This window comes from Megalops cyprinoides, chromosome 23, assembly GCF_013368585.1.
Source record: "Megalops cyprinoides isolate fMegCyp1 chromosome 23, fMegCyp1.pri, whole genome shotgun sequence".
NCBI classification, from domain to species: Eukaryota; Metazoa; Chordata; class Actinopteri; order Elopiformes; family Megalopidae; genus Megalops; species Megalops cyprinoides.
The window spans coordinates 461,652-480,199 of record NC_050605.1 but is presented as its reverse complement, the minus strand read 5'-3'; the positions used below and the strand labels follow the sequence as shown (position 1 = coordinate 480,199).

The 18,548-nt window shown below is 40.3% G+C and overlaps 1 protein-coding gene across 2 annotated transcripts; it reads right to left on the bottom strand.

The window, feature by feature from the left end:
- Nucleotides 1-742: 742 nt before the first annotated feature.
- Nucleotides 743-7,768, bottom strand: churc1 (churchill domain containing 1). 2 transcript variants are annotated; one of them, XM_036518314.1, is made up of 5 exons: nucleotides 7,602-7,768; nucleotides 6,179-6,314; nucleotides 4,540-4,610; nucleotides 3,618-3,695; nucleotides 1,400-1,472 (listed from the first exon to the last, which is right to left on the bottom strand). In XM_036518314.1, the coding sequence occupies exons 1-4, from the start codon at nucleotides 7,638-7,640 to the stop codon at nucleotides 3,654-3,656; spliced, it is 288 nt and encodes a 95-aa protein (XP_036374207.1). In that variant the 5' UTR covers nucleotides 7,641-7,768; the 3' UTR covers nucleotides 1,400-1,472; nucleotides 3,618-3,653. The 2 variants fall into 2 exon arrangements, with proteins under 2 accessions (XP_036374206.1, XP_036374207.1); XM_036518313.1 differs by lacking the exon at nucleotides 3,618-3,695 and having other exon boundaries at nucleotides 743-1,472.
- Nucleotides 7,769-18,548: the final 10,780 nt, after the last annotated feature.

Genomic DNA, 18,548 nt, shown 5'->3' with positions numbered 1-18,548 from the left:
TGCAACATGTATATTTTAAAGACAAGTTCCATTGAAACCAAACCACACTGCAAACTGCTCTGTTTTAGAGTACCTGGAATATAGATAGGTGTTTAGTCTGCATCCTATACATGTCTGGGTCTAGAACATGTTCTAAAAGCAGTATGGGTTCTATTTCTAGCATAGATTCTAAGAGGCCAGCAGCCGGTTGCACTAGCAGAGCATAAGTTCGATCTTTACCTAGTTTGAACGTAAATCGGCACTACGTTCGAGTTTATGAACAACTAAAAGTTATACCATTGCACCAAATCACATACGTTCAACGTAGACTTAAGTTATATCTTAAAACTTACACCTAACACTAAGTAGGTGCAATGTCTGCCGTAAAAAAACATTATTAAATTATTTGGACTCCAACAGGCACTTATGCTCCTTGTATTTGGCTAGTAAAATGACAATTACATCATGAGTAAAATTCTTTTTTTCTTGGTCTACCTTCACCAGACATGGCCAAGCCTGAAATATATATATAACACCATGGTCAGTTATACATTGAATGAAAAATGAAGCATACGCTACGTAACGTTAGCTAACAGAGTTGACAGGCTAGCATAACACATTTTTGTTATCACCAACTTGAACAATGTTACACTAAAGATTACGATAATAAGTCAGTTAAAAGTGAACTTTTCTGTTATTATTGTTATAATGTTAATATACCTTTTATTGTTTCTTCGTTCTTGTGTAGTTTTAATGTGGTTTGCAATTCCGGCTGTCTCTTTTGTTAGCGAACAGTACAAAATAAATACATACAAGAAATGAATATGTTAAGTACTTTACTTTATTGTAAAATACACTGCAGTCATTGTAAGACACACACCTAACGGGGTACATTCAATTAGGGCAGCTATCAACAGGCTTGTACGAAAGGTTAAAAGTGGAAAAATTGTCTATGATAATTATTACAAACTTGACAAACGTAGGCCTTTCCCCTCTGACTCCAAGGCTGGAACAAATGAATCAGCACAATGACACATGCAGGCTACTGTGCACAGCAAATGTCGAAAATGTACGTATACAATATATATTGTACGGTGCTGTTGATTGGCTTGAAATGATAGAAATGCGACTGATAGAATGATAGAATTTAGAATATCATTAAATGCGACAATATTTTCATTAAGGATCGCTTTACGCACTACTAGTTAAGTTGTGTCTTAAGTGATCATGATGCAACCAAAATTCAGTGCAGTGCTAGTTTGAAACTAGCTACTCCGAACGTAAGGTTAAGATGGACTTTACACCCAAACTTACGATCGACCTTTTGCTCTGCTGGTGCAACCGGCTGCAGGTTTTAGTACAGTTCTAGAAGAGTCGGGCTGTAGAAGATGTGCTGTGTTCTAGAACAGCGGAGCAGTCTGTCTTGGGTCATCTGGCAGCACGCTGATGGAATCCTCAGCCTTCCCACAAAGCAGACACAGCATACTGTATTCCTGGAGCACACAGGACACAACCACACATTACTCTCACTGGGTAAAACCCCAATCAGCAGAATGTCACTGCTCATCCAGGTAGTAACGATGCAGTCACAAGCGATTACAATGTTACATTTTTGATGATTGTTTATGAGCTATATTTTAATAGTAATTAAAATATAAATCTATTACAAAAAATGTCATCAAAGTTTGGTTAATGTTACATGTACAGCAGCACAACCTAAATCAAGCAAGGTTGTTGTGTTTGGTGTAAATTATTCTCAGAGTTGGCCCCCATGAAATTGTGTTTGATGATTTCTGTTCAAATGACACTCCTCATATACATACATAAAGGTGACCATGTGTTTCATAATTTATCAGATTTGTGGTGTAGTCTGTGAGTCAACTTTTCCAATGGTACAGAACACAAAACCTGTGTAAGCCACATTACAAAGCAGATTACAAAAAATATACACCATTTCACCAAGAGATCATAAGATGGAATCCAGAATTGGATTGCCATAGTTTACTCACTCTCTCAGTGATCTTAAATTTGAGGTCATTGTTCAGAAGGTGAAGTGCTCATTCATACTCAGTCATACTATGGAAGATGTTTTTTAAGTGGGACGCAAGACCTGCATAAATACAGGACATAATTCTTCTGGGAGCATTCCAGACCCTGTCCACCACTGGGAAACATCTCAATCCAGGACCCCACAGAGTTTGATAAATTTTTAAAACTGATCATGATTTGAAATAATAGAGAAGTGAATGCTTAGGAGTATCATATTGAGATACTAGGCCAGAGAAACTTAGTAAGTATTCTTCTCCATTTATATCCTCCAATACATATATGCCTTTTTGAGCACATTAAGAAAGAGTAAAAGGTTTACCACCCAACAGTAGACTGTAGTTCTGCCAAAGCAGAGAGCTTTTGTGCCATTTCACATTTACACCCAAACATCTGTCAACAGCTCTAAAAGTTTTGACCATGTATGCGAATAATGGACCACACTGTAAAGCACGTTGTTTATATGATATATCAGAAAGTAAACAATCTTGTTGTCTAACTGGTGTCACCAGTTCTTTTTTTATTTCCATGGGGAATATAAATCTGGATTCAACCATTGACTAAAATGCCGTAAAATAAAACAACAGTGAAACATTGAAAGTATGATTTGATACATGATCGTCTACTGTCCCATATGCATTTGCTCACTTTGACCAATACTGGAACGGCTAAAGGCAACACAGAGCTTATGAATTTAATTTGCAGCAGAACATTCATTTTTACCACTGAGATATGAGCAGGCACTGTTGCTGGCATCCACCTATTGATGCCACCTTCTGTCTTCTTAAATTTGTTTGTATAGTTGGTCTTAGCAATTGATGCTACAGAGGTTCTTCTGGGCAGTTAGGTATGTTATGTGGCAAGTAACAGTGATATCTGGAGGAATACCTTTTCTTGCTCTACGTCCAATAACATTGGTAATGGAGAACTGTGGCAGAGATCACAGAACTCTCCCATGACAGATAATGAAAGCACAGCAGGCCACAGTGAAAGAGGACACATCACAGATAAAATGAGCCTTCGTAAAAGAACAGCTCCCAGAACACAATAAGTGCTCACTAACTCACACCACTCCCCTTGACACCAACATACTGCACCATCGAGACCATCATCATGACCAACACCATGACAAGCAAGCAAATACAACACCCCAAACTGATAAACACACCCCCCATGCACAATAAAGTCAGGCGCAACCCTCAGACACACCTCCTGTGCCTCACACCCAGCCTTATCCTGAAAAAAGTCTTCGGCTACCATTCAGCCATGACAAAAAAGAGCCCAGTGAGCCCAAAAGTGGTCGTGCTCATGTACTCCCAGAAGCTGAGAATGCTATCTCCTGGTCAGGAGGCACAGTCGATCTGCTGCAGCAACACAGGGCGAGCTACTGGGCTTGTGGATAAAATTAGGCTTCCAATCCCCGCTGCATCAATGACCTATATACCACACACCACAAGACTGTAAACACAGTTTGGAAAGTTGCTGAGAGAGCAGCAAAAGGAAATCCCAAAATCTTGCATGGTTATCTGCATACTGCTATCTCAAAATAACACACCACCCCATGCCACCCAAGAGATCAATGGAGAAATCACCTGCAGCTGTATCTCTCTACTCCATGTTCACCTGGCTCACCACACTTCGAGTGCTGGCACCTTCATAAAGGGCTCCATCTGAACAGGAAGGTGTAAAGACCATTGCCAATGTCAGAACAGATGTTGTGCTGTGACTGAATCCAGAGGCTCCCCCCTTAATATTTAGGCAGTGGGAGCAGTACAGTATGCAGCCCCCTCACCTTGTAGTCCTTCCAATTCATACTCCTGTTCACATCTATCATATTCACATCCTTGTTGTCCATTTATAAAATAGAAATGTCTGGCTGGGTAAGCCAGTCCACACTACCTGCTTCAGTCAGCCAGGGCATTTCTCACAAACTACAATACACAATGTTTATGCACACCTGAGAGGTCACACTAATAATCCATTTATAGGTGATAGTGTGTTTCTTTGGTGCTGCCCGTAGAACTCTCTCTTTATCAGGGTAACACAAAAACATACCAGCTGAACTGTTGATGGATTTGGAGCAGGTATTATGTTGAGAGTGACGAGAAACCAACAGAAACATCCACCCAGTTTGGTAATGTAATGTGCAGGAACTAGTGGGGTAAAGGCTTTAGCATTTTTTCGCATTTTGCAGTTAGCAACAGGCTCACTATTTTCTCATTTGTCAAATAAACCTTTGTTCCAGTACATTGGCTCTTATTTATTGGAACACATGAATAAACAGAAATGTCAGAAAGCTCAATACAGACATTTGGTACTATAAAGTGAGAGTCTGTGAATTATTCGAATGAAACAAAAAAAATTAATAAGAATTCATACAGGTAGTTAACAACACAGACACAAAACATTCAAAACAACCTTTAAATTACCATCCAGCTATGTTTACTCCAAAAAAAATTATCAGGGGGCAGCTATCACAGGAAGAACTTTGAGAAGTTTTGAATAATGTCTTACCTGATAATCATCCACCACAGAGAAGGTGTACTCATGTCTTGCTATGGTATGATCACAATTTTTGCACACATCTGTAACACAAGAATGAATGACATTGGGCCTCATTCATCAAAATGTTCATAGAAATGACTGTATTTTGTCCTTGGGAAAAGTGCACATGAAAAGGTCACACTGGATTTATGAAATGTGTGGAAACACCCAAGTTTGTTTTTACCCTTGTTCATATGATGATTAATACCAGCTGTTCTTAAGTTAGATGATCGTGCATGTTATCTGTAATTAAGTAAACACATGGAAAGTCCCACATAAGGGCATTCTGACTTCCAAGTTGAAGGTACTGTATAGCCTATGCTGCTGAAAGGGAAAAAAGAAGATATTTTCTGATTCAGAGATGTCAACAATCCTGAGAGAGGTGTATGCAAGAAAAAAAGATAAATATTTTGTAGTGAAAGCAGTGGACTGTCCAGAACATAGACGAATCACTGGTTGAAATGAGCACAGCTTAAGACTCCATCATGTAAATTAATTTTAAGATCAAAACGTTTGTCCTTATGTTGTTATGTTGTCTTCTCTAACAATGAAATTTGACATATAGAAAGTACGTGGGAGTAGACTTTACAGATGTAAGCCTTTAGAGATGTAAAAGGTGAATGGCTACATGTAATTCATAACATGACTCAAAGACGCTCATCAATTCTATGCGAGACTGAATCATACCCCTGTCCTCTGTAGTGACTGGGACATAGGCTCCTCTCATTGTAGTTCATCTTATTTCATGGCCATATTGTAGATGACACAGCAGACCAACACCATCTTGCACACTCTCACTGCTGTGTACAAAATTGTGCCACCTGCTGTCCAAACACATTCACCAACCTTTTAGCACACAAATAGTGTGCTCCTTGACCGAGCAAGTGTGTGAATGTTGTATTGAACCTTTTGTAGTGTCTGTGGGTTGACCAGTAGAGTCAGCAGAATGTAACTCAACATTAAGGAGAATAACACCGATGAGGGTTGCTTGACCAAAACATTTGCTAATTTGCACTTCTCCCTCTGCAGCTGGGTATTTCATCTGCATTTATTTTGCAGGGATTTTTGTAGTCCCAGATAATAACAATATGCAGATTTACTTTCGTATCTTATTTTGCTTCCTTACACCAACGCAACTGTCATAAATGCTGAGTTAGTGTTTTCTTGTAGGCATAGAATCTTACTTTTCAGTATTGTCACCTACACTATAAACATTTTCTAAGTTATAATTTGGCAAGTAAAATAATTACAATATGAGCCTACTCATTAGATTAGTTGCTTAGTATTTCAACTGGAAAGTGTATTATAAATTTATACTTGTACAATTTTATCAATTTTATTCTCTTGCTGAAATTTGTGTACTTACCTATGTGGTGCAAGTGGTCTGGAGCAGAAGTGAGATTATGTAGGAACAAATTCCAAGTAAGAAGAAATTGATGAATTCCAAAACGTTTGTCACTTTGATTGTATACACCCTATATGCACATTTACATTTGTACGTATAATCAGGCCCATTAAGAATATCAATATCAATATCATATTTGATGTAGTGAATCTTTACCATGTGTCACACATGTAAGTTCATAAATTAATAGTAGTCATGACTCACGATCATATGTGACTATCTCTTCTCCATCCTCATCTTCAGTGGCTTTGTTGCTGATTAATACAAAATCTCGCTGATGACACTTGGCGCATCCAACGTAGTTTAAGAGGTAGGAGCCATTCTCTAGACAGGTGTTACCCTGTGTGGGAAAAGTCAGAAAGCACTCAGTTTTCTAAATGCTTATGGCTCATTGGGCAAGCACACTACTGTTCTTGTGTGGCATATTATTATTATTTATTCTTCTTCTAGCTTTAATGCAGCCTAAACAGTTTGCTCGACAGACACCACACCAACACCAAACTGACTGGTTCGTTAACCACCGGTGTGCTTTTACATTTAAAAATTTATAGTTTTAACGATAATTTAAAAAAACACTAATTTTACCCCAATTAAAAAAGACAGGCACTCTTCTGTTACAAACTTTTCAAACTGCTGTATCACCACGAATTCTGGCTGTACACGCATAATACATTAAAATAGAGGTACACTTGTGCAGAGACTCTCACGATGGCTTCGGTTGAGTGCTGTGATGAACGGTTTTTGAATTATGAGCCGAAATAGTCACCGAGTTCAGTCTCCCCTCGAAGTCACATGTATATGAAGGTAGAATAGTGCCTTAAATACGAAAAAGCGCAGAGTATGATTTGCGCTTGTAAACGGCGAACTGTAAAAGCGAAACACTAATCGCAATTGTAATTCACAACTTGCGAGTAAACACACTAGCACTACAAACAGAATGACACCTAACTGAATCTACAATTATACACTGCTGCTGTCGCTAACCGGAACACACTGGCAAAGACACTGAAAAAGACAAGACAATAAACCAAGAATAAAATACGGAATGAAGTGTAAAAGCTCCAAGTTTGGATGTTTTGTCGTAGTATAAAAGAATATTGTAAGTAAATACACGGTACGGGTGTGGGGCATGCCGTTGCAGCTAGCATACCTACCATCCCAATACACCAATGAGTTGAACTCAGTGACATGGCGTTAAACATGGACTTCCTCAATAACACTACAGACATAGGTCTCCATTTTCTTTGCTTTCACTCTGCTTGTTTACCTAAATTGGGTCGCATCCCCTCAGCGTCCCCAGGACCTAGAACTCGCAAAAGTGCATTGCATAATGACATGAGAACACCCTTTGGTAATGTCTAGAGCGTGATACACTTTAACGTTGCGTTGACAATAAAAGTTAGCTAACGGCTGCTGTTCCTAAAACACAACCCGAGAGGAGATAACTTGATTAATCCGGTGACTGATCTCAAACTATTTCGATAGCAAACTACGTGTGTCTGGAAATGTGAGCCTATACAGCATATAATACACACAACTGGTGGCTATCAAGGGATGCAATACACACCCAGCCAGCTAAGTTTATCAAAAATGGTTTTCGGCAAACATCAAAGCGTCTTAGTCTTACCCTGTCAGGATACTCCTTCTGTACGCAGCTTGTACACATTATACTATCACTTTGTCTAGATGGGTTTCTTAAAATAGATCAAATATTTTCTGCACGACTTGCGCTATCAGTTGTTACGCGTAGCAAGGTAACTCCTTATTCCCCACCAGCAACAAACCAACACCTAACCTGCGTCAAACGAACAATACAGAGTACTTCCGGGTCACGATCACGTGACTCGTGCTGCTGTAATACTAGACTGACCTAAAAACTATATTTATCCACTAGAATTTTTATTATGTAGACATTAACGCGAAACACGTGTAGACTCCTTGACTTGTGATTTAGTTATTGACTTACCGTTTACGTTATTTTCATCTGTGGATGATACTAGTGTTATTACATTACATTATACTGTATACATTTAGCAGACGCTCTTATCCAGGGAAACCTCCAGTACAACAGAACGTAAGTGTATCCATTCAATATAAACGAGCAGCAGCGTCAGACCAGGCTAACAACACTCCCAGTCCTGTGAGTGTGAGCACATCACTATTCGAGCCCTGCCGCAATTTAACTTAACACCCCTCTCTGAAAGTTATTGAGATCTCTTTCTCTAGCCAAAGTAGCCAAAACAATGGGCAACTGGGCCTGCTCACTATTTTCAAGAAACCAGTGTAACTGAACAAGAATAGATCAAGAGAGACTGGATGGGAGACATTTAATTTTTGCCCAATGGTAAGAGGTATCCTGGCCATTCTGTTTGAGACTCCATTAAGCATGAAATAATTAAAATCTACATTGATCCCAGTGGAATTTTGGTTATTTTACATATTGTAATAAGTAATCCTGTAACTCTTTGTAAATGCTTAAGTTCCAAATGAAGATTCACCCAAGTTCTTTTCTGAAATACAAGAGAAATTACATCATCTTCCTGGTATATGTATATTGGGTGGAGATTTCAACCAAACTTTACAACCAACGACACAACCGGTAAAACAACAGTATGTATACCAAGTCAACATTTGCTTTGTTGGACCTAAAAATTGACTAATAGATTAGACCAAGTGGATTTCATTTCCAATCAATACAGATATTTCAATTAAATTCCTCAACATCATCCACAGAGCAAAATAATTCAGAGCACTTTTGGCAGACCCATCCCTGCATGCACAGTCAGCTTTTGATCAGGCTGGATGGAAATTGTGGTTTTTGACTAAGTTTATACCCCATATGTAAATTCTAAGCATTGCCAGTATGTGTTAGTTTTTGACTTTAACCACTTTATTTTTACTATGCACAGATAATTTAATATGTTAACCTTAAATAAACTTCTTGCTTTATATGCATGTGAGTAAAAACTAAAAGGAAGGGTCAGAAGAGTACAGAAGACTGCGGGAGGGGTAAGCAGCTGTGAGATACCTGTATGCCAAGTAAGGCTTGTTATTGGGGCTTAGCTGGACATTGTCCGAGCGCTGCTCGGAGGATGGACCTTGGATGTAAGATAAAAGAGTTGGACTCAGGAAACAGGGATTCTTCATGGTATATAGCCAAGGCAGAACAGATCAAGAAGGGATAGTTATTTTTAGACATAGATTAGGTATGCATGGTCTCGACAATATTGGGGGGTAGCTGAAGCAGGATTGATATTCTTTAATTATTTTTTATATACTACATATGTGCTGCCTTGGAGATAATAGTGTACAGCCAAGGCGGGGTAATTGTTTTCATAATTAAACAGGTGTGAGCTTGGCAACAATCGTGTACAGGAAAGGCCAAATATGGAAGACAATGGTGTACAGAAAATGTTATGAATGTGTTATGAAACTGAAGGTGGGGGTAAGAGCATAAAAGAAAGATGTATTTTGGGGAATTTTCGGACTGCTTGGGGGTACTGCTTAGGGTTATGACTAATTACATCAGACTCTTGAGAATTATATTTGTTCTTTATTGGGCACTGGAATTCACGTTCTGTAATTATTACATAAGGTATGCATAAATTATATAATTTAGAATTGTTACAGCACAAGTGTGGAGGGAGCCTCAAGTCCAATTGGCCTAGACTGGGAGAGGTTCTCCACCACGAAATACCTTTTAATTACCCTCCTTTATTAAAGGGGTATCCAATATTTATGATAGTCTGAAGGCAGTGGTTTCATACAGTTATTTCATCACACTTTCAGCATGAAAGAGGAACATGTCAAGGCTGTCCTGTCTCCCATCTTTTGTTAGTATTAGCCTCAGTGCTACTAGCTGAAGTTTTAAGGAAAAGAGACATCCAAGGTATATTATTTAGAAAATGAACAAAAACTGGCAGAGGATATACTCCTGTCCATTAACAATCCTAAACTATCCATTAAAATATTGATGAATATAGTTCATGAATATACAAGACCGTTGGATTTAGAATGAACTGGAATAAATCAGAAATTACCCCATTAAACAACCTGTGTATGGATGAGACATAACTACAATTTCATTTGGACACCAACAGGGTTTCATTAAATTAGTATTTTCTTTTTGTTAAATATTTAAAACATAATAGAGGTAAATTTAGAGGTAAATAGAGGTAATAGAGGTAAATTTGGAAACTAAAATCCATTAAAGATTTTGTTAGATGGCCTCCTTTATTCCTATTAAGTTTTCAAGCAAGAACTGAAGTGATAAAAGTGATCCCTGTCCACAAAATCAATTATAAACTAAATGTGCTAAACCTAAACTTACCCAATTTTTCAAGCAAACAAATATTCAAGCTTGTCTGGAATTAAATGCACCCCAGAATTGCTTCACAGAAATTAATATTGCCTAAAAAGGAAGGTGCACTACCTGATATCAAAACATGACACACATACCATGTCTTACTTAACACAGAATTTATACTGGTTGAAAACCCCAAATGGCCCACCCTTTTGCTTTGGAGTCGGATTTGTTATATGAATGTCACTCAAACATATATCTCTAGCATATATGCTGGAACATTCTGAAGGCGGTACAGAATATGTGTAGTTTTATTACATTCATTATTACAAGCATAAATATGGAATAACCTAACACTGATTATTCACAGAACAGTAGTATGGAAAGAGTGGATTCAAAGGGATATTGTCACAATAATTTTACGTGAATGGACATTTTATGTAGATATAGTTGTTAGAAAATGCTTCAGGAGAAGGCAGAAATTACAAATTTAAGACAATCTAAATTTTGCAGGTAGTTAAATTGGCTGAAAGTCATTTGTCTATCAGTTAAATCACATAGAGGGTTATTCAAAATATGAGCTTATCATTACTAATTACTAATGTGATTTTGCTAGTAAAAACTTTAATATATGAGTATCAGTATAGTCACAGAAATGACAAAGTTACATAATGTTTCAAAGAGAACAGTGTTGAAATCATGATGGCATATGCTAAACGAAGGAACTTCTAAACTAGAAGGAAAAACGGCATCAAGAGGATCAGTGGTTGCAAGTCAAAGCTCACCGGCAGGGACAGATGGACACTTAATAGCATAGTTGCTAAAAATCACAAAACAACAGCTTCAAAATGGCAACAGAGATGTGTATACAACTCCAAGACCCAGTCTAAACAAAAACTGTACATCATGAGCTTCAAAAAACTAACATCTATGGTAGGGCTGCCATTCAGAAACCATATGTAACCACGGCCAATGTGCAACATATAACCTAGTGAACTGAGCATAAAACTGGACTTTTGAGTTGTGGAAGAAAGTAATATGGTTTGACAAGTCATCTTTTCTCTTACATCTGGATGGATTTCTGTTTGAAGAAAGCCAAAGGAAGCCCTGAACCCACATTGCCTGTTCCCAGCTGTTAAACATGGTGGTAGACCTAATGGTTTAGCCAGCCATATATTTGGAGCCATTGAGTCCAGATACTAATCTGCATGGTAAAATTATGGCCAAGGAATACAAAAGTCATTTTAGACAACCAGGTGCACAGTCTGAGGCAAACATTCGTTACACTCCAACACGATAACATCTCTATAAACATTGTTAAAAGATTCAAAATGGTTACCAGAACACTAGGATGTGGAAAAAAAAAAAAAAGCATTTTTCATGCCCGCACCCCCCCCCCCCCCCCCAATGACCAAAGCTAAACATCATTGAACCTTAAGTGTTAGAACATAGAGTGCAGAATAGATTTCCTTTCTTTCTTGAAAAATGGTCCAACATCCTACTAGGAACATGATACAACTGTTATAGCAGCATTCCAAGAAGGGCTAAAGCTATTCTGAAGGCAAAGAACAGCTTAACTCCTTATTAGTTAATGAATATTCATACATTGTTTCATGTGTCCATTATTTTGTCTACCCCCATACTTGTGAATTGTATGACACATGATGGCTAAAATGTGTATGTGTTATTGGTTTTTTTTCCGTGTTTTGTCTATGTGTTTATTTGGGGTACATACAGTGAAGTCACACACAAAAGTGTCTAGAGCCTAAAGAGAGTGGTGCAATAAACAAAATCCTTCAATCAGTGGCAGTCCTGTGGGCCAAAACAGCTCATTGATGAGAGAGGTCGAAAAGGGAATGGCAAGAATTGTACAAGATATCAGGTGGGACACAGACAGGCAACAGTACAGACTGGTACAGTACAACAGTAGTCTGCAGAATGACATCTTATAACACACAAATTGTGCTTGTCATGAATGGGATACAGCAGCAGATGACTATACTGGGCTCTATTCCTGTTAGCTAAAAGCAAGAACAGGTGACTCCAGTGAGCACATGATCACAAACACTAGACAACTGAGAGGTGGAAAAACATTGCCTGGTTTGATGAATCCTGGTTCCTGTTGTGTCATGCTGATGGCAGTGTCAGGATCTGGCATAAACAACATTAGTCCCTGGTGTCACCGGTACAGGCTGATATAAGTGGTGTAATGGGAGGGAGAATGTTTTTCTGGTAGGTATGTTAGGTACCTTGACACCAGTTGAGCAACATATGAATGCCACAGCAGATATGAACTTTTTTGCTGACCAGGTGCATCACATCATGGCTACAGTTTACCCTTTCATGCATGGATACTTCCAGCAGGATAATGCACCATGTCACAAAATACATATTGTCTCAGAATGGTTCGAGGAACATGACACCAAATTCACTTTGCTTGAGTGGCCTGTGCAGTCCCCTTACCTCAACCCAACAGAACATCTTTGGGATGAGATGGAATGGGCTGAAGGAAAGTACCACCAAGCATACTGAGCATATATAAATAGCAAGCATAAATAAATAGCAATGGTATATAAAACTGGTATGTACAAAGTGCAAGATATGAGGTATAGGAGTAAGGTAGGAGCGGTAAATTTTAACTGCAGTGCAATGACAGACAATGATTCAGTATAGTGACACTGTTCAGCATAGTGCAAAATGTGCAATGTGCACATTTACATGTGCAAAAAAAGCAAATGTAAGTTCCATGTGCAAGGAGCAGTTGGGGGGTGGGGGAGAGTTACAGTCCCAGAACAGAGTTCAGTGGGCCAACAGCTGAGGGAAAGAAGCTGTTCCTGAGTCTACTGGTGCGGCAGCGGTGGCTCCTGTAGCACTTCCTGGATGGAAGGGGGGTTAACAGTCCGTGGTTGGGGTGAGAGGTGTCCCTGATGATGCCTCTCACTCTCCGCAGACAACGCTTGCACTGGATGTCCTCGATGGTTGGCCGCTGGACACTGGGGCGGTGTTGGGTGGTTTTCACCACCCTCTGGAGGGCCTTCTGGTCAGAGACTGTGTAGTTGCCATACCACACTGAGATGCAGTTTATCAGAATGCTCTCAATGGTACTGCGGTGGAAGTTTACCCGGGGGGAGAGGTAAGCCTTCCGCATCTCCTCAGGAAGTACAGGTGCTGTTGCGCCTTCTTGACCAGGTGTTGAGTGCCCAGGAAAGGTCCTTGGAGATGTGAACACTCAGGAACTTGAAGCTGGAAACACACACCACCATGGCCCCAGTGATATGAATAGGGAGATGTGCATGACTTCCCTTCGTCTGCCAGTGGTCCACGAGCTCCTTGGTCTTCTGGGTGTTGTCAGCACACCACCTCACCAGGTGCTGGACCTCCTCCCTATAGGCAGTCTCATCATTGTTGCTGATCAGGCCTACTACCGTGGTGTTGTCTGCAAACTTGGTAATGGAATTAAAGCCATACACAGGTACACAGTCATGGGTGAAGAGGGAGTAGAGGAGAAGGCTCGGTGCGCAGCCCTGTGGTACACCAGTGCTCAATGTGAGGGTGGAGGTGTGGGTTTCGAGTCTAACAGACTGTGGTCAAATAGTGAGGAAGTCCAGGGTCTAATTGCAGAGTGATGTGCTGATGCCAAATATGGTGAGCTTGGAGATCAGCTTGTTAGGACTGACAATATTGAACGCTGAACTAAAGTCAATAAATAGCATCCTAACATAGGAGTTTCTGTTCTTCAGATGGGTCAGGGTAGAGTGGAGAGCTGTACTGATGGTGTCCTCTGTTGACCTGTTGGAGCAGTAGGCGAACTGATGTGGATCAAGAGTGGAGGGCAGGCAGAATTTTAGGTATGAGAGGACCAGCCTCTCAATCTTATACGATTGAGAAGAAGGTGGAAGACCGCAATTACGTCCTCGCTACTCCTGATCGGAGGACAAGGTCCAGGTTTGTAATGTCAACCTATTGAAAATCTATTATGACAGTGAGGAACAGGGGGTGTCAGTGTCTTGTGTTCCTGTGAGATAAATCCCGGAAGAGCGGGACGATGGAGCCGAGGCTTTTGAACCAGTCAGTGTACAGTTGAGTAACACTGAGGCTTTGAAAGTACTGAACATGCATCTTAGCCACTTGATAGAGGACCAGCAAGCTGGTAATAGGTCTTTGGTGAAGGCTTTTCCAGACTTGTTTCGGGATGTGCCTGGTCAAACTGCTTTTTCCATGCATGATGTTGAAACAGGAGATGCTATTAAACAACACCCATAACACCCATTCAGGTTGGCTGCAGGGAAATTGCAAGAAGTAGAGGAAGAGCTTAGATATATGGTGAAGATAGGAGTGGTGGATCCTGGACAGTGACCGGTTGTTCTAGTGTCTAAAGCTGATGGAAATATGCAATTCTGTATTGACTGTAGGAAGGTCAATCAAGTGACCAAGACAGATACATTTCTCAAAAGGATACTGGCAAGTGCCTCTCACTGAGCATGGTCAGGAGGTTTTAGCATTCATAAATCCGTCTGCTTTATATAAATGCAAGGTCCTCCCATTTGGGATGAAATATGCTCCAGCTACCTTTCAGCAGTTAATGAACGCAGTTACAGCTGGTCTGACCAACATTGTCACATATATTGATGATGTGGTGGTCCATAGTGCCTGTTGGGATGAGCATGTGATACACCTGAAGCAGTTATCTGAGAGGCTACAGGAAGTCCAGTTGGTGGTGAACCTGCCAAAATGTGAAATCATGAGGGGCCAAGTGACCTATTTGTGACATCAAGTCGGCCAAGGGTTGGTGATCCCAAGTCGTGCAAAGGTTGAGGCCATTTTGGACGTCCCTGTTCCTAAAACTCTTCCAGAATTGATGAGAGTTTTGGGAATGTGTGGGTTTTAACGTAGGTTTGTTCCAATCTTTGCAGTGGTTAAAGAGCGCTTAACTAATCTGCTCCCTAAGGGAGTTAGTTTTAAGTGGACTGAAGTTTGCCAGACTGCTTTTGACAGAGTGAAAGCCTGCTGTGTCAGCCTGGGTTGAAAGCACCAGATTTCTCGGTGCCCTTTAAACTGGCAGTGGATGCCTGTGAGGTGGGAGTTGGTGCTGTTTTATTGCAGGCTGATGACCAAGGTTTTGACCGACCAGTAGCTTACTTCTCTAAGAAGCTCAATTAACATCATCAAGCATATTTAACTAATGAGAAGGAGGCTCTGGCTCTTGTGTTGGCAGTGCGCCATATTGAGGTTTATGTTTCTAGTTCAAGTGGAGTAATAGTCCTCACTGATCATAACCCACTCACTTTTGGGGCTAAATTCAAAACCTGTAATGCACAAGTGTTTAGGTGGAGTGTGGTGCTTCAGCCTTACAACCTGGTTGTGCGACATGTTGCTGGCAAGGATAATGTCATCGTGGATACTCTATCATGAGTGCAGACCATAGAGTAGATCAAGTAGTTATTATAATCTATTTGTGTTCCCTGCTAGGAGCAGAGGAGTCTCTACATTAGGGGCCAGTGGGGCCTGGCCCCACCAGATATCTCGTGGAGCAGTGCACAACATTATCAATAATTCAGTGTAACAAGTATTTTTTTTTCTTTGTAACTAACATTGTTGTGCATTTATTACATATGACAATAGTAGTGCTGTCCGATACATTCCAAATATCTTCTTGTAACTGTTGCGTAAAGGTCAGTACTTCTCCTAGCAGACTTCATTTGGTGAGCATGGGGCCGGCCCTTCAGCGTTCGTTTAACCAAGTCATTTGAAAACACTGTGTGCATGTCCAGCACCCTTTCAATAATGAGCTGTGGGGCACGATCCTGTTGGCCCCATGCTGAGAGCAGCCAATAAAAATAATAGAATGACAAGACATTTAGTAAACGTCATTTACAGTATCGGCATTGCTACGCATGCTAGCCATTGTTAGTCATCACAGTTATGTTAGCCACTACTAATAGCAAGGCAATATCGTAATGAATCAAGTCAAAAATTTAATAAAATTTAAATATAGTACCTTGCCATTACAGCAAAAATTAGAGATTAATTAGAGAAACTTTTGGGACCACACCAGCCAGAGGATTTCAACATCATTCAGTCTGGAAACGACAAAAACCGCTCCTTCAATCCAGAGTGGTTCAAGAGAAGAACATGGCTAACTGTGAGTGTAGCTAAAAAAAAATCACTCTTCTGCTATCCTTGCCTGCTCTGCAATACTGTTTAACAAGGTAATATACCAGTTGTGTGAGATCAAATGCCGTTATTGATGTCACTCACATCCCTGTCTCCACTTCCGCTAACTCCTGTGCCACGTTAAGTTAATGTGTGCACTTGTGATTTCATTGATGAGGTGCGTTTGTGTTTGGATTCATTGAGCAAGTAGGTTTGTGTGTAGTTTCATTGACGAGTCGGATGCTGCCCATACAGAGTTTATTGTGCCCCACCAGGCTTTCCGTGCCACTGGCTAGGAGTATAGCAGATGTCAGAGGAGAATTTCAATTCAATTGAATTCAATTTTATTTGTATAGCGCTTTTTACAACACAAGTTGTCACAAAGCAGCTTTACATTGTTCCCAGGCCTGAGACCCCCTGAGAGCAAGCCTAAAGCAATGGTGGCAAGGAAAAACTCCCCAATCAACAGGAAGAAACCTTGAGCATAACCCGGCTCAGAGTGGGAGCCCATCTGCTTCTGGCCGGCACTGGGCAGATAGAATTAGAGAGAGACTTAAAGTTGTACAATGTACTTTAATACATTTGAGTTCAATAGACAGCAGTAATTAACATAGTAATTATAAAATCTATCCTATAATGTCTTGTTCTTGGCATGCAGTTGGCTTGATGGGCAGGGCAGCGAGGTAGCAGGACTGGAAATCGGGATGTGATGCTTGGGCTACAGCTCCAGGCAGGAGCCCAGAGCAGGGATAGGAAAGAAATAGAAAACAGTGATTAGGGGATGTTAAGTGTGGGAATGGAAACAAAAGGCATAAAGGCAAAGGGGGGGAACAGAAGGGGGAAGAGGTATGCATGTGCGTTATTAGGAAAAATCCCAGCAGATAAGGACTATGGCAGCATACCTAGGAGACGAGAGGCAAGGGGCCAGCACAATCATGAGGGTGACCCTAAGGCAGTCAACACCAGACCACAGCCGGATCATCTGAACACAGATTACCTAGGCCGTGATGTAGTGACAGCAATGACCACTTAGTCCACCAGAGACTCTACGATCAATGTCAGTACCGTGCCGTGTCCCTCAACTAAAGGATTTGAAACAAAGATACGTTTTTAGCCTATACCAGGGTTCGGCAACTTTTACTATCTAAAGAGCCATTTTTGGCCAGAAAGAAAAAAAATCTGTCTGGAGCCGCAAAAATAGCCTATTTGAGCCCTTTAAATGCAGGTAGCCTACCACAGCGTATCAGTCTAAATTAGCCTATCAACATTTCTAATGGGTCTAAATGAGCATTCATTCATATGTTTTACCACAAGGTGGCTGCGGTAGGCTATTTATGATTATTTGGTACTTTAACTTTGCATTTCCTATATTTACAAACATTGCGGTGCGTGAGCTTTAACTGGTGGTAGAAAGCCAAAAGGCAGTAGCCTAACCAGTACCAACAAAAAATTGACCATTGACCACTCGAGTGTGTTTTATTGTGTTATGTAATCTTACATTTTATAATTTTTACATGATCTATCAGATGTATATTAAATAATATCTGTCTACAGTAATGATTCTGTGCGCCTACAATTAAAAATGTAAAGATAACGATACAGATAAAGATACTTACTTGTAAAGGAGGGCGGCCCCTTTAACTGAGGGCGGCCCCTTCCCTGTCCATGCAAAGCCATACGGACGATCAGCCAATCGGAGCACAGCAAGACGAAAGGGGAGAAAACAAGTTAGAGCAGGACACCAAATGGCGATCGTGAGAAGCCATTAAGTTACCTTTGCGTAGTTAGTAAAGTGTTACACCTTTTCCTGTGTGCGTTCATGACTTTAAAGTAAGTAAATTTGCTTACTTAGTTCTCTGTTACCGTGTGCTGTAAGCTTGTGTCTTTGTTACCCATGTTACTTCTCACTTACTACCGAGTACAGCGGGGATAGCCCCCCGAAGTTGTTTTCAGTTAGCGTAATTGTTTAGATGTTGTTGCGCTTAGAGTAATATTTTCAGACATCCACCATAATCAGTAATGTTGAGAAATTAATATTATAACGCGTAGAGACGATTAACACGCATAAACTCTACTCTACGTGAACGTAAATATGTCCCGGTGTGTAGTATGCAAGCT

What these genes read in the sequence shown, in the direction of transcription:
- churc1 (XM_036518313.1), bottom strand. Translation starts at nt 7,640, where the DNA reads ATGTGTACAAGCTGCGTACAGAAGGAGTATCCTGACAGG. An exon ending in AGAAGGAGTATCCTGACAGG is followed by an intron (nt 6,315 to 7,601) that starts GTAAGACTAAGA and finishes TTTCCCACACAG; the next exon opens with GGTAACACCTGTCTAGAGAA. An exon ending in AGAGATAGTCACATATGATC is followed by an intron (nt 4,611 to 6,178) that starts GTGAGTCATGAC and finishes CTTGTGTTACAG; the next exon opens with ATGTGTGCAAAAATTGTGAT.